General features: G+C 59.0%; 1 protein-coding gene across 1 annotated transcript; it reads left to right on the forward strand.

The window, feature by feature from the left end:
* The first annotated feature begins 4,820 nt into the window (after window positions 1-4,820).
* Window positions 4,821-14,878, forward strand: PTGDS (prostaglandin D2 synthase). The gene is made up of 7 exons (XM_005295607.5): window positions 4,821-5,105; window positions 5,621-5,760; window positions 7,574-7,650; window positions 8,986-9,099; window positions 9,547-9,648; window positions 13,919-13,944; window positions 14,700-14,878. Exons 1-6 carry the CDS (start codon window positions 5,007-5,009, stop codon window positions 13,942-13,944), a joined length of 558 nt encoding a protein of 185 aa, XP_005295664.2. The 5' UTR covers window positions 4,821-5,006; the 3' UTR covers window positions 14,700-14,878.
* The last annotated feature ends 472 nt before the right edge of the window (window positions 14,879-15,350 follow it).

The raw sequence follows: 15,350 nt of genomic DNA on the forward strand, positions 1-15,350 counted from the left end.
TTCTGTCCCTTTCCCCCAGGCCTCGTGTCGTGGTTGTATTCAGTCAGCGCTCCTCCTAGCTCAGCTCCAAGTGACACTGTCCCAAACCCAGCTGGTGCCCAGAGCAGGACTGGATTGGAAATGGGAGGAGTAGGACTAGAGAGGCCAGGCTTTGCTTAGGGTTTCCAGATCTTACAGATAAAATAATCCCAATGTAGGAGTGATTAGCATGTGGCTGGTTTACAGGGTGACCTCCAGAGATAAGGGCAGGCAATGGGCTGCAAGCTACAAGGTGTGTCATTCTACAGTGCTGCCCTTGAGATGGAAATATTTGACTGCGGTAGCAGAAACTCCTGGGATGTACACAGCTCTGTGGATACAAGACAAGACCACACCCCTTCTCTAGCGGCTGCACGATGGGCTGATGATAGCTCATTGCTTGCATTGGTGCTTTTGTTTCTACGGATACAATTTAGTGAAGACAAGGAATTTCACCAAAGCCCAGATCCTTTCCCTCTGCCATGCAAGCTCAGACTGGCCAGAGCCTTTGTGAAGAGCAGGGCAGCTCAACTGATAAACAGGACAAAGGAGTTTATAGATGGGGAGATCCTGACAACCTTGGGATTGTTAGAGTTCAGTGCAGACAACTGAGAATTGTCCTCACTCAAATCCTTTAACTAGCAAAGGGTTCTTCAGTTAAGGCACCTGGTCTGTTGGAGGTCACTGGCCAGGAGGCCAGAGTTAGGGGGATATAAACTAATCGTTAAAACGTCCCAGATGGGAGGCGATTGGAGACTAGGTGGGGCGCAGCTCTGCCAAAATCATGAGTCAGGCCCCCAAAATCATGAGAGTGGCTTAAAAATCAGGAGATTTGTAAACCCATCACTGGTGGGTTCTCTTCATTCCTCTCCTGCTTCCTGAGCCTTTTGGCTGTGGCTGTGGCGGGGCGGCAGGTGGGTGTCACATTTTCAAGCTTTTCTCCACAACCACAAGAGCAAGAAGCTGAGATTCTCCCCTAGTCCCAGAACTCCAGAAGCTGGGGCTTTAGGAAACCCCCAAATATCACAGAGCTCAGCCTGGGCTGACAGAGCCAAGCAGGATTGCTGCTTTTAGCGACTGTGGGAGGCTTCTGTAGAAATGAACAAGTTTAGGTTGAAATTTACCCCAGTACACAATGCTACATGTCCCCTGAAAGCCCCGTGTGAAGGCGATTAGGAGGTAGGAGCAGGCTTGGTTTGGGCGCTCTGGACCAAGGGCTTTGGGCAATTTCCTGTGGGCTTTGGCTTTGTTGCACTAGTCACAAGGGGAGGGCATGCTCTGCCAATCATACTTTTCTCTCGTGGTTTGATTATGTGTGTTTGTACAATAGGGCCAGTGCATCGCCCTGCAGCACACAGCAAGGTTAGAAGGCCAGGGAAAAAAAAGTTGCCAACACACTGAACCATGCTGTAGGACTAGAGGTAAAAATAGACAGTTCAGAAGGTAACAGCAAAGGCCTTTGGCCAATGAAGCATATAGGGAAAGGCACAGAAAAGTGTGCTAAGGAACATAAATAACTTAGGTGTAAAGGCACCTCCCAGATAATTCATGGAAAGTGAAATACCCTGGGGCTCCATGTCTGGAAGAGGAAATGGCTCGTGTCTCTTGTAGGAGGCATGAGACGCTTTCTGCATTAGGTGGGTTTGTGGGAGTGGGGATAAGACCTGTAGGGCTCTGGCACCACTGAAGTTAATGCAAGTTTGGCCAGGATTTCACCTCTAGAATTTATTCTGCTGTTCCTGCAAAAGACACGGAAGCAGAAAACTCTTTGTCCCCAAGAACCGCGGTGAGATGTACCATACAAAATCTGCCCTCTTCACCCCACAGAACAGCTGGGAGAGACTGCTAAGCAAGTCTCTGAGGGTCGTGCACTGGCTTGTGCCTGGCCTGTGCCAGTTGACTCGGGCTCGCGGGGCTGTTTCATTGTGATGTAGCCGTTTGGGCTCCGGCTGGAGCCCGGGCTCTAGAACGCTGCGAGGTGGGAGCGGGGGCGGCTCTATTTTGCCGCCCCAAGCATGGCAGTGAGGCAGCCTTCGGCGGCATGCCTGTGGGAGGTCTGCCGGTCCCATGCCTTCGGCGTACCTGCCACCAAATTGCCGCCGAAGCCGTGGGACCGGCGGACCTCCCACAGGCATGCCGCCGAAGGCAGCCTGACTGCCACCCTCACAGTGACCGGCAGGGCGCCCCCCGTGGCTTGCCACCCCAGGCACGCGCTTGGTGCGCTGGTGCCTGGAGCCGCCCCTGGAAGGGAGGGTGCCAGAGCTCAGGCGGGACCCACACTGCAATGAAACAGCCCCGCAGCCCAAGTCAGCTGGCCCAGGCCGGCCCTGGGTTTTTAATTCAGTGCAGACACACCCTTTGGAAGCATCTCAGAAATGGTGCAGAAACCAGGCTCATTGCTGCATTTCAGTGGGGGCCCCTAACAGCTCTGTTAGATAGGGTTACCATACTTAAGGTTTTAAAAAAGAGGACACTCCACGGGGCCCTGGCCCCGCCCCTTCCCCACCCCCAGCCCCGCCCCAACTCTACCCCTTCCCCAAAGTCCCCGCCCCAACTCTGCCCCTCCCCTGCCCCGGCCCCACCCCAACTCCGCCCCTTCCCCAAAGTCCCCGCGCCAACTCCGCCCCTTCCCCAAAGTCCCCGCCCCAACTCCGCCCCCTCCCCTGAGCGCCCCGCATTCCCCCTCCTCCCTCCCAGCCACGCGAAACAGCTGCCGGAGTGCTACCGGCTTCATGGTTTGCTGGGCAGCCCCCAGACCTCCAGACCCGCCGCGCCCCCGGCCGGGCGCTTCCCCAGCGCAGCCGGAGCCCGGGAGGGGAAGTGCCTGGCCGGGGGCGCAGGGTCCGGAGGTCTGGGGGCTGCCCGAAGCTGGTAGCTCTCGGGCAGCTCGGCTCTTACAGAGCTGAGGAGTCAGGGAGCAGCAGCAGTCGCCGGAGCCCGCTCTAAGGTAAGCCAGGGATGCTGGCAAAGCTGGGAGTATTTTTCCCGGACACGTTTGGCTTTTTGGAAATTCCCCCCGGACGGGGTTTGATTACCAAAAAGCCGGACTTGTCCGGGAAAAACCGGCCGTATGGTAACCCTATGTTAGAGTTACGGGCAGGATGGAGAGCTGGTCCTCACTTTGCTGATAGTCGGCTTGGGATCTAGGGCAGCCCATGGAATCATCCAGGGAGTAAGAACAGCTTTAGGGGCTGTTGGGATCAAGGCTGAAGAGCTCAAATCAAACCTGGCTGGGCCAGATTTCAATGGAGCTGCAATGAGCATGGGTTGTGCTGGCCACGCTTAGATCTGACACTCCTCACATTACTGCTGTGCATCACATCAGTGGTAGCCACACACTTACTCTTCTGGATTGTGGAGCCAGAAGGATCCTTGGCAGCAGAAACACCAACCACCCATTTATTTCAAGAGACACTTTCAAGTGTTGCTAATTAAGGACTTAATCCTGCAAGGCTCTGAGCACCTGAGCCACCCCAATGACTTCAAGGGGCTGGGCATGTGCTGTACTGCTTTGCTGGGCCTGCAAGCCCTAGCAGGCTATTCCTGACTGGGGGCCAGATCCAGACCACATCTACGGACATGGTCACAGGGAGCACTCAACAGAGAGAGCAGGTAGCCTAGATCATGGGAAGGGAATGCCAGGCCTAGCTTTCGGCCATGAACTTTGTGCTGTACGTTGCTCTGGGACTGCCGTGAGTTTGTTTTCTCTGCATGTTGAAATGCACCGGAGTCTGCCAGACTGCCAGCTTTTAGCGACATGGCTATGGCACTACAGCCGCCCATACCGCTAAAAGTCGTGCAGTGTAGCCGCTGTTTATTGGTTCTCCTGCCGACAAAAACCGTCCCTCCCCAACGAGCGGCGTTTGCATTGTTGGCGGGAGAGCGCTCCTGCCGACAACGTGCTGTTCACATTGGCACTTGCTGCGGCAAAACTTTTGTCTTTCAGGGGAGGGGGTTAACGCCTCTGAAAGACAAAAGTTTTGTCGTTCAGTTGCCAGTGTAGACATAGCCTTAGTTGCAACCCTGTGGCTGGTAGACAGGAGACTGTCACATGGAATTTAGAAGACTTCCGTGGGGCTTGGATTCTGACATAAGTTGAATCACATGATCCAGCTTTAACAAGCCCCTGGACCTGAGCACGTCCGTGGAAAGGCACACACTCTGTGCTCTCTCTCTACTGGGCGCTTTGTTTTTCTCCTGTCTTGCTTCTCTTCATGGGCCAGTATGTCTGTGCCTGTATCTGTAATTTTCACTCCATGCAGCTGAAGAAGTGGTTTTCTTTACCCATGAAAGCTTATGCCCAAATAAATCTGCTAGTCTTTAATGTGCCACCAGACTCCTCATTATTTTTGTGGATATAGACTAACACGGCTACCCCCGATACTTGTCTTGCTTTTGTTGTTTTCCTGAATCTATGGCCAAACCATTCAGAGGGTGAGTACACAGGTTGCTCTGTGCATGTGGGGAAAGGTGGAAAACCCTTTGCCTGGGTCAGGCTGGAACCAGCTGCTCCCCCAGCCCCACTCTCCCTTCGGAATAGATTTGGCGGTGGTGTTCTTGCTCATCTGTTGGTTGCAGTTTACATCTTTTCATTCTCCGCCAGCTGAAGCCAAACTCTCTGCTGTTCCTGGGGGGCTGGGAGGGTTGCAAAACTGGCTGGGAGCCACTGTTTCTGCTGTGAGAGTTTTTGGCATTGGGAGGCAAATAGCTAAAGTCAACAGCAGGGAGCAGTTTGTGGGTGCCCAGCCCCCAGCCTGCCCTTTGCATTTCCAAGCCTGCTGCTCACTGGCTCCCTCCCTCTTGCATAACCCAGCTCAGCAGGGCAGTGATGAGGGCTGGCATTTGCTAGTGTTATGTTATCCCACCCTGGGATGTCAGCCGCCTCCCAATAAATAGGGGGCTCCGCTGGGGCTCCTGCTCACACACGCCTGCCTCTCTCCCTCCCCGCTGCAGAGAGCTCAGCTCCAAAGGGCCACAGAGACGGAAGCATGCAGGCCACGCTGCTCAGCCTCCTGGGGCTAGCCCTGTTTGGTGCTCTCCATGGGCAGGAGGAAGTCACCGTACAACCCGACTTTCAGCAGGAGAAGGTAACCTGGCCCGTCCTGTGTGTGCCATGCCCAGAGGATTGGCTCCCTGGATCCCGATTCCAACCGGTCCCGAGAGCAGGGCAATTCAGAGCAGAGGGTGGTTCAGGCCCCTATGAAGGTGGCTGGCGCCCAGCTGAGAGTTGGGGTCCCCTGCTGGATTTGGGGGCTGAACTCCCCTCCCCCCAGTTGGGAGTGTGTTTGGATCTGGGTTCTGGTCCAGCCCAGTGTAGGAGAGCTGGAACATTTGGATCCAGGTTCAGATGCTGAGCCTCCAGTGTGGGGGGCTGTGCAGTGCAGAGCGGCTTGGGCATCTCTAGAGTGGTGGGTGGTGCTTGTCCGGGCACAGAGGGGGCTGAGCAGAGCCAGGTGGGCAGGTTATTGCCAATAATCAGCCAGTAGGGAGGTTTTTACACCTTCCTCTGAAGCAGGTCTGGCCCGAGGCAGGACCCTGGGCTTGCTGCACCCAGGTCTGGCCTGCCCTGACAGTGCCCGTGGTGACTGGGGGCTGTGTGCAGTTCACAGGGAAGTGGTATAGCATCGGCCTGGCCTCCAACTCCAAGTGGTTCATGGAGAAGAAGCAGGTGCTGAAGATGTGCACCACAGTCGTCACGACCGCAGCAGATGGGAACCTGAATGTCACCTCCACCTACCCCAAGTAAGGCTGCCGGTGCCGCTGGAGCCACTGCCCTGCCTGAGGGGGAAGGGCGCTGTTCCCACCTCACAAAGGCTTATCCCACCCTCTTCCCAGGGCCCTGCTGGCGCTGGGGGGTCCCTCAGCCAAGGGATGCTCTCGCCAGTCCCAGGGAGACCCCAGGTGGGCTTGGGGGCCTGTCCCCATCTTGACATGGACAGTGGGTGTCTGGTGCCCCTTGTCTGCGGATCTGGGAGTGGGGGACCACTGGAGCCGGGCACAAGCAGCCTTCTCCTCCCTGTTACACCCTGGAGCGAGGGCAGTGCTCAGTCCCAGGGCCTGGGCTTGGGGAGTGCAGCGATCGTTCCCTCCTAGCACCTCTGGGTGCAAACTGCCCTGTGTGACAGAAGCCAGCCCCCCAAGCTGACCAGACTCTTGGGGGGATCTGTCTGCCTGTGGCTCAGCCCCTCCTGGAGCCTCCAGGGTGTGGGTCACAGCCTGGCCCTGTCCAAGCAGCAGGCCCCAGCCAGGAGCCCTTGGAGAGCGCTGCTACCCCCTTCCTGGGGGGGCTGCCAGGAGCAGCATCCTGTCCCTGCCATGGGAGGGAGGGGCCGGGTTTCCCTGGAATACTCTGCATCTGACACTCTGTATTGCCCCAGCCCTGGGATTCCCCCTGGGTCTCCACCCCACTGCTCCTCTGAGTTATGATTCCCAGTTTAGCCCGGCAGGCTCTGTTTCAACTACTGTGGGGGGGCTGCTACCCACATGGGTTGTGGTGGGTCAGACAGAAAGCTCTCCTGTGGGGGTCCAAACAATGCTTTGCCCTCCCATCCGAGGATCTCAAAGCACTCTGGAGCCATTAATAAGCTCCCACAACCATTAAGTCAGTCAGGGTCACCCATTTCACAGATGGGGAAACTGAGGCAGAGAGAGGGGAAGCGACAAGGTCACACAGCGAGTCAGTGTCAGAGCTGGGAATAGATCCCAGGAGACCTGATTCCTTGATTCCCTGTCCCTGCCATGTGATGTGGATGCCAGGCGGTGGGCTGGCAGGCTGTCTAGATGGCGCTGTAGGCGCTGGTAACGGGGGGCAGTAAGGGCTGACGTGGCTCTGCCGGCTTGGGGGGCGATATCTGACATGGAGGCTCCCTCCAGATCACGCTCTGCCAGCGTACAGAGTCCTGGTATCCAGCAGCAGGGCCCGGTGCCCGAGTCCGTGCCAAGCAGGTGCGGAGCTGAGCTTAGTGAAGCTGCTGTCTGAGCAGATTTCCTTGGCCAGGGCCGGAGGATCCCAACTTGGGCTCTTGTGCCCCCTAGAGGGGGTTTGGGGTTCTCTCTGCAGTATGTGACCGGCAGCAGCATGGAGGTTGCACCTCTCAGCTTGTTGTGCACCGAGGGTGGGGTCTGGCTGGTGGAGTTGGGGGGAATTTCAGCTCTCCCGGCAGTGGCCATAGGGGGTCCACCCACACGGGTCCCTGCAAGGTACTGACTGCCCCTAGCTTCCAGTGAAGCCAGTGGGAGCTGAAGGCTCAGATGCCAGAGTGCAGGAGACACCTGTGTCTCTCCCAAGCCCAGGGGCTGCTGGTTTTAAAGACCTGAGGGTCTGAATCTCCTCTACCTTGTGCCAGTGGCAGTGTGGAAGCCAGTGGAGCTGCAGGGCTATGAGATGAGACCCAGGTCCACGTGTAAGGAAGAGGACGAGAGCCCAGCCAGGCGTCAGGCATTGCCCACCAGCTGGACGCTGGATCTCCCTCCACCGCTGGGGGCAATGGGAAAATCGGTCTTCCCTCAGCCTGCTAACATGCTTGTTCTCTGCCTTTCCCACGCGCTGCCCCAGGTTTGATCGGTGCGAGAAGAGGAACAGCCTTTTCATCAAGACGGAGCAGCCAGGCCGATTCAGCTATACCAGCCCACGTGAGTGCATGTGCTTACAGCGCTGGCTCCATTACAGCACCCGCCCTGCCCTGGCACGCTGAGCCCCGGGCAGTGCCAGCAGCTGAAAGCAGGACAGTCTGCCCCTTTGTTGGGCAGGAGTCATTAGATAAATAAACCCACAGCTTTCTCCTTAGAGGCACCTTCCAGCTCCAGACCAGTCCCAAATGGGAGCAGATTTAGCAGAAGGATTTAGCAGAGATTGAAGAGCTCAGCCTGAGAATGGCGCCTGCGCTACGTGTCCAGTTGCCATTGTAAAAAGCGGGCGTGCAATGGGCCAGGGCAGAGGGCACCAGAACGAGAGCCGTCGGGGCTGGATTCCTGGCCCCATGACCCACACTCTGCCACGGCCTGACTCAGGGCTGGGAGCGCTGTGAAGTCAGTGGGAGCAGGGGGTGCAGGGCACCTTGGCTAATCAGAGCCCCGTGTTTCAGTCATCTCAGCAGGTTTTGACATGGAGTCACCACTGCGGAGCCCCCCAGCCTGTGTCTGAGTATCTGGCAGAGTGACAGGAGCATTTGGGGGCACCGAACTCTCCTCTTAGGAGGACAAAATTGTGTCTCTAGAACCAAATGCTGCCTTGGGCGTTCAAAGTCCCACCGCATGGGGCGCCATGCTGAAGAGCGCACTGCCCTGCTCCGGCCAGCGTGCCCTGGCATAGGGCACAACCGCGTGCGCTTCAAAATGCTGTAACCAGTCCCTATCGGGCAAAACCCCGGGCGGTTTTGTTTCAGTACCAGATGGGGGACAAACCACCCACAGAGAGACTGTCGGGCTCAGAATCGGGGGCGTGGCCTCCCTACCAGCGGGCATGAATCGGCTCCGCTCCGCTGGCATCAATGCCTGCTTACATCAGCTGTGGGGTTGCGGGCTTGTGGGGGGGGAGCCCCGCTCATTAGCTGGGGGTGTCAGGCCTGAGGGGGGGAGCCCTGCTCGTTAGCTGGGGGTGTCAGGCCTGGGGGGAGCCCTGCTCGTTAGCTGGGGGTGTCAGGCCTGGGGGGGGGGGAGCCCCGCTCATTAGCTGGGGGTGTCAGGCCTGAGGGGGGGAGCCCTGCTCGTTAGCTGGGGGTGTCAGGCCTGGGGGGAGGAGCCCCGTTTATTAGCTTGGGGCAGCAGGCCTGGGGGGGAGCCCTGCTCGTTAGCTGGGGGTGTCAGGCCTGGGGGGAGCCCTGCTCGTTAGCTGGGGGTGTCAGGCCTGGGGAGGAGCCCCATTTATTAGCTTGGGGCAGCAGGCCTGGGGGAAGCCCGGCTCCATATATGCACTGGTATCTGTGCTTGCTCATCTCTGCCCTGCACCTCTGTCCATGCCCCCTGCAGGCTGGGGCAGCCGGCACGACATCCGTGTGGTGGAGACCAATTACGACGAGTACGCCCTGCTGTACACCAAGAAGTTCAAGGGCACCGACACCTCCACCATGGTGACTCTGTACGGTACGTGGCACCTGGATCCGAGGCCCAGGGGCGGCACCTCTGTCCTGCACATTGGGGAACTCTGCCAGCAGACACGCAGAGCTCCCCTCCGGCCCTCGGGCCCCCCATCTGAGAGACACCCTCCTTCCACTCCACATGGCTCTGGTTTGAATTTCTGCAGGCTCTGCCCTGAGGAAGTGGGGGCTCATCCCCCAGGAAGGAGCTGGGTGGGGGTCCTGGGGCCCTGCAGAACCAGAGGCTCTGCCTCAGAGCCCAGTGGCAGGGCAGCGGCTGAGGCAAGGCTGGTTGTGATGCCCAGAAAGGGGATTTGCTGGTGAGGCTGCCAGACACAGACCCTGTGTCGCGGGTCTCTGGTGCCTAGTGCTGACACACAGGCTGTCATGGACGGGCTGATTGTAGTGGGAGGGGCTCACTCTCACCCGGAGCGTCTTGCTTCCCTGGCTGCAGGCAGAACTACGGAGCTGGACCCCAAACTACAGGAGATGTTCACCCGGTTCTCCTTGGCGCAGGGGCTCCCAGAGGACGCTATTCTCCTGCTGCCAAAAACTGGTAAGAACAAACCGTAGGTAAACAAGCCAAGAGATAAGATTGGGAGAAATGCCCTGTGGCGCTTAGGAGCATAGGGTGCCCTTGGCAAGCCTGGCTGGAATGCAGACTGCTCGCGTGCTGTGTGCCCAGCCATGGAGCTCTAGCCAATGTCCCCTCTCATTTTTTACATCCATGTGTGGAGTGACATGTGCACCAATATGGAGGCGATATGTGATGTGGGTGGGGCTGAGAGGTTCAGGGTGCAGGAGGGGGCTCAGGGCTGGGGCAGAGGGTTGGTGTGTGTGGGGGTGAGGGCTCTGGCTGGGGGTGCGGGTTCTGGGGCGGGGCTGGGGATGAGAGGTTCGGGTTGCAGGAGGGGGCTCAGGGCTGGGGCAGAGGGATAGGGTGTGGGGGCGTAAGGGCTCTGGCTGGGGGTGCGGGTTCTGGGGCGGGGCCAGGGATGAGGGGTTCAGGGTGCAGGAGGGGGCTCAGGGCTGGGGCAGAGGGTTGGTGTGTGGGGGGGTGAGGGCTTTGGCTGGGGGTGCGGGTCTAGGGTGGGGCTGGGGATGAGAGGTTCGGGTTGCAGGCTTCCCTGGGGCTCTGGCATGGAGAGAGGACTCCCCCCAGCCCTCTCTGGCCGTAGCAGCCTGGGGCCAGGGAAGAGGCGCCTCTCCCTGCCTGCGGCAGCTCTGAGGCCAGGACCAGGGGATAGGTGCCTCTCCCCACCTGGGTAGCCCTTGATAGCTGCGGGGCAGCCACACAGCGGGAACTTAGGCCCTAGTCCAGCCTTATCCTACGTAGACGCCTCAATCTGGCCATCTGTGTCCAAAGAGAGGCTCCTAAATCTGGCCCCTGCTGACTTGATTGGAAATGGAGGGCGCTCGGAGCCCCTGACACTCACTGGCACTGTACACATTCCCGTCATTATCCAATAACTCCAGCCGTGCTGGACGCTGCCTCCATTGCTCTGAACCAGAGGGGAAACTCCTGATCCACTTGGCAGCATTGGCCAAGCGCCATCACTTGAAGGAGCCTGTGACTCGTACACGTACGGCCAGGAAATGCTCCCCGCTTGTCTGAGCAATGTAAAGCTCACTGCTCCTGGGTCCGAGGCTAGGACTGAATGTGAAGTGACGTCCTCAGCAGCTAGCTAGGTCCACAAGCTCTACTGAGGAGATGACCCACCCTTGGACTAGCTGCTGCTGTCACTGACACCGAGGGGACTGCAGTGTTCACCTCTTTGCAAACCCTCCACTAAACGAGACTCTTCTGTGTCCGGAGTTTAACCTGCCTGGACTGGGAAGGATGCCGGCCTGTGAGTGCCAGCCCCTCAGGAACCCGGGCTGCGCTAGCGGAATCAGGCGCCCAACGCAGCAAGGGCCTGTCCTCACGGCTGGCAGGTCCGTCAGCCCCAGACCCAGTTCCGCAGGAGCTCAGCTCACTGCACACATTGCAGGGCAGAGGAGATGGCCGACGGGGGGATTCGCCCAGAGCACCTGCACTCGCCCCACCACAGCAGACAAAAAAATCTTGCTGACTCTTGCTGGCGGGAGTGACCATGACCTGGTGCAGTCAAGCGGGCAACTAGTGAGAGGACGGCACTGTTGGGCTCAGGTTTCAGGGGGAAGCCTCCCAGTTTGCCCTTCCATTGCAAGCTTGGTGTTTGCATGGCACACTGGTTCCTGGCCCACTCCCAACAAGCCAAGCTGAGTAGAGGTCACCTCCCATCCTCCATTCCAGGGTCTCGACCTGCAGCTCATCGGCTGGGGCCAATGGAGGCCTCTGGGTGGAAATAAAGCCTGTAGCTGACACTGTTCAGGGTTGTTCAGGCTCAGCCCCCAAAGGGATGGAGGGGGCATGAGAGCTGCCCTTGGGTGAGGGAAGGGAGCGGGAGGGAATGGCAGGGAGACCACGAGCTGCACTGCGATGGAGCTCAGCACCAGGACAGTCATGTGGGCTCCCCAGGCTGCGGAAGAGCCTGCGTGGAACAGTCCTGCCTTAAGGCCCATCAGCTCCCCAGGTCTTTTCCTAGTGGCCTTCCTATGGCAGGGCGAAGGTCATCAGTCACTCTGCCGAGCTGTGAGTTCAGCCCTAGCTGCAGCAGCCCAGCCGTCTCCTGCGGGCATGGGGCTCTGGAACAGAGGTGACAGCTGGTCGCCAAATAAGTTTAAAGTAGATAAACCATTGGAAAGGAGGCAGGCCAGGTCCTGCACCCTGGACAGAGAGCCCAGCAACGTCTGGGACTAATGGGACCGGCTCGGGGTAGGCACAGTGTGGGCAAATTGCAAAGCTTCCTGCAGTAGCAAAGCACTGCAGTGCCCCTGCTAGTCCCTCTGCCATTGCCCCTCCGTCCCGACCCCCTGCTAGTCCTGCCCTGAACCCTGCCCAACTCAGCCGATGCCCCTCCGTCCCGACCCCCTGCTAGTCCAGCCCTGAACCCTGCCCAGCACAGCCGATGCCCCTCCGTCCCGACCCCCTGCTAGCCCTGCCCTGAACCCTGCCCAGCTCAGCCGATGCCCCTCCGTCCCGACCCCCTGCTAGTCCAGCCCTGAACCCTGCCCAGCACAGCCGATGCCCCTCCGTCCCGACCCCCTGATGGTCCAGCCCTGAACCCTGCCCAGCACAGCCGATGCCCCTCCGTCCCGACCCCCTGCTAGCCCTGCCCTGAACCCTGCCCAGCTCAGCCGATGCCCCTCCGTCCCGACCCCCTGCTAGTCCAGCCCTGAACCCTGCCCAGCACAGCCGATGCCCCTCCGTCCCGACCCCCTGCTAGCCCTGCCCTGAACCCTGCCCAGCTCAGCCGATGCCCCTCCGTCCCGACCCCCTGCTAGTCCAGCCCTGAACCCTGCCCAGCACAGCCGATGCCCCTCCGTCCCGACCCCCTGATGGTCCAGCCCTGAACCCTGCCCAGCTCAGCCGATGCCCCTCCGTCCCGACCCCCTGCTAGTCCAGCCCTGAACCCTGCCCAGCACAGCCGATGCCCCTCCGTCCAGACCCCCTGCTAGTCCTGCCCTGAACCCTGCCCAGCTCAGCCGATGCCCCTCCGTCCCGACCCCCTGCTAGTCCAGCCCTGAACCCTGCCCAGCTCAGCCGATGCCCCTCCGTCCCGACCCCCTGCTTGTCCTGCCCTGAACCCTGCCCAGCTCAGCCGATGCCCCTCCGTCCCGACCCCCTGCTTGTCCTGCCCTGAACCCTGCCCAGCTCAGCCGATGCCCCTCCGTCCCGACCCCCTGCTAGTCCTGCCCTGAACCCTGCCCAGCTCAGCCGATGCCCCTCCGTCCCGACCCCCTGCTAGTCCAGCCCTGAACCCTGCCCAGCTCAGCCGATGCCCCTCCGTCCCGACCCCCTGCTAGTCCAGCCCTGAACCCTGCCCAGCTCAGCCGATGCCCCTCCGTCCCGACCCCCTGCTTGTCCTGCCTTGAATCCTGCCCAGCTCAGCCGATGCCCCTCCGTCCCGACCCCCTGCTAGTCCAGCCCTGAACCCTGCCCAGCTCAGCCGATGCCCCTCCGTCCCGACCCCCTGCTAGTCCAGCCATGAACCCTGCCCAGCTCAGCCGATGCCCCTCCGTCCTGACCCCCTGCTAGTCCAGCCCTGAACCCTGCCCAGCTCAGCCGATGCCCCTCCGTCCCGACCCCCTGCTAGTCCAGCCCTGAACCCTGCCCAGCTCAGCCGGTGCCCCTCCGTCCCGACCCCCTGCTAGTCCAGCCCTGAACCCTGCCCAGCTCAGCCGGTGCCCCTCAGTTACGACCTGCAGCTCTCTGCTATTCCAATCCTGCATTGAGCAGGGACATTTAATTGTGCCTCAAATTGTGTTTGTCTCTTTTTAATGGGAACAGAAGAGGCTCCCCCAACACACCTTTAAACAAATCTCACCTGCCTGCTGCACGTACCAGTGTCTATGACAGCCGGTCCTCGACAGCAGTGCTCCCTCGCGGGAAGTGGTGTTGGACCGGCTTTCTCTATTCTCACAGCCCTTCCTTGGGGCGGGGTGGGGGAGCGGCAGGGGAAGGCTCTCTGCTTTCTGCCCCACAACTCACCGGAGGTGTGTGGGAAGCCGGGTAGCCCCACACCAGCTCCCAAGGTTGGTGGGGCTGGATCTGCTAGAACCAGCAGCAAATGAGCAAGAAGGAACTGCACACCTTGCTGGGCTTTCCTGCACCTGGCTAACAGCCCAGGGAAGCACTAAGCAGAGGCTCTCATGCTGGGTTCCCCCCATGGGTTCTGTCCAGTGGGTCTCTCCAAAGGCAGGTGCCCATGTCAGCTGATCTCTGTTTGTACTTCTCTCCCCAGACAAATGCATGACGGATGCTGCATAGGTGAGTAAGATCGCTTCTCCAGAGGGGTGTGGCTTCTTTTCCACTGCTCCAGTCTGGAGAGCATGACAGAGGTGTTTATACAGAGTGTGACTTTAGAGAGGCTCTCTCTGAGCGAGTGCCATTCCCAGCCTGCTTGAGACATGGCCCACAGGCTCTGCCCCTCTGAACACTGAAATGAACATAAAGTTCATCTCAACCTGCTCCCCAGCCTGGGCTGCTCCTCCAGTTCCTCCCTCAGGACTGTTCAGCCCTCACCCTAGATCCTCTCTCTAGAGAACCACACCCACCTCCCTTATTTCTGGGTGGGGTAATGAATCACCCACCTCAGAGTTAGTAGAACCCAATTAACCCTTTCCCAGCAGGAGCAGCACCTGCTTCCAGTGTGGGATGTGTCAAACACTGCCAGCCATTACACTCTCATGCAGGGATCTCACAGTGACTTACAAGGAATTATTTTGCTCTGGCCCAAATTGGAGCTCACCAAAAATATGGCTCACCCCTCGTTAAAGGGAGCATGGGGTCCCTGGTGGCAGAGACAGGACAGGGCTGTAATGAATAGAAAGGGATTCAGGGTTGTTGGACACTGACAGATCCCGTGGGTCTTTCTGGCTCTGTGTCACCACCCAGGGTCTCCCTAAGTCCTGGCCTGGGCTAAGCAGCTATGGGAGAGGCTGCTGGCTATGCTACAAGTCCTGGGGTAAGCATTAGGAAGGTCATTGATGTCTAAGCTGCATTTCCTTTATCCTCCCTTCCAGGCGGAGGTTGCGAGACACCGTTCCAGGTTTCCTTCAGAGAGAAAGTGACATGCTGACCTGCCGGCCCAGATCCTCCCGCATAGATGTAGCAGTCTCTGCTCTGTAGCCTCATGCGCCACTGGGCTAGTGCTTCTGTGTATAACAGCCCCTCCCGAGTAAAACCGAGATGTAAAACACCAGCCTGTCGCTTCTCACTTGCTTCCTCACAAAGGCTTTGGGCACGTGGGCCATTGGGAGGGGGAGGTAACTGTCTGACGCAAGACAGTGGCAGTCTCGAGAGGTCAGATGATTCAGGGAGATTTCCACCCTATGGATTTGAAATCTCCCCAGAACAGCTCAGTGGAGTTTGGGATCATGGATCCAAATCCCAGCCCTGACTCAGCCTCACACCCCAGCCCCAAGGTCCAGCCAAGCCCAAGTCTAGTGAGGAGTAAGAGGTGGGCAGTGCTCAGCAAAGATGGGGCTAGGAGTACAGGCTGAGCCAGTCTTGTCTGGGCAAACCCTCGGCCCTTCTCTGTGTCAATACAGGGCTGATGCTTGTGACACCTCTTGGGGATACTGATTCCCTCAATCCACATTATTCCTCATCTCTCTGTTGTGGGTTCTGGTCTCTCCCCTGGGAGGGGGCAGCGCTGTAGATTCAGACCCGCT

The sequence above is a fragment of the Chrysemys picta genome, chromosome 18, assembly GCF_011386835.1.
Source record: "Chrysemys picta bellii isolate R12L10 chromosome 18, ASM1138683v2, whole genome shotgun sequence".
Taxonomy (NCBI): Eukaryota; Metazoa; Chordata; order Testudines; family Emydidae; genus Chrysemys; species Chrysemys picta.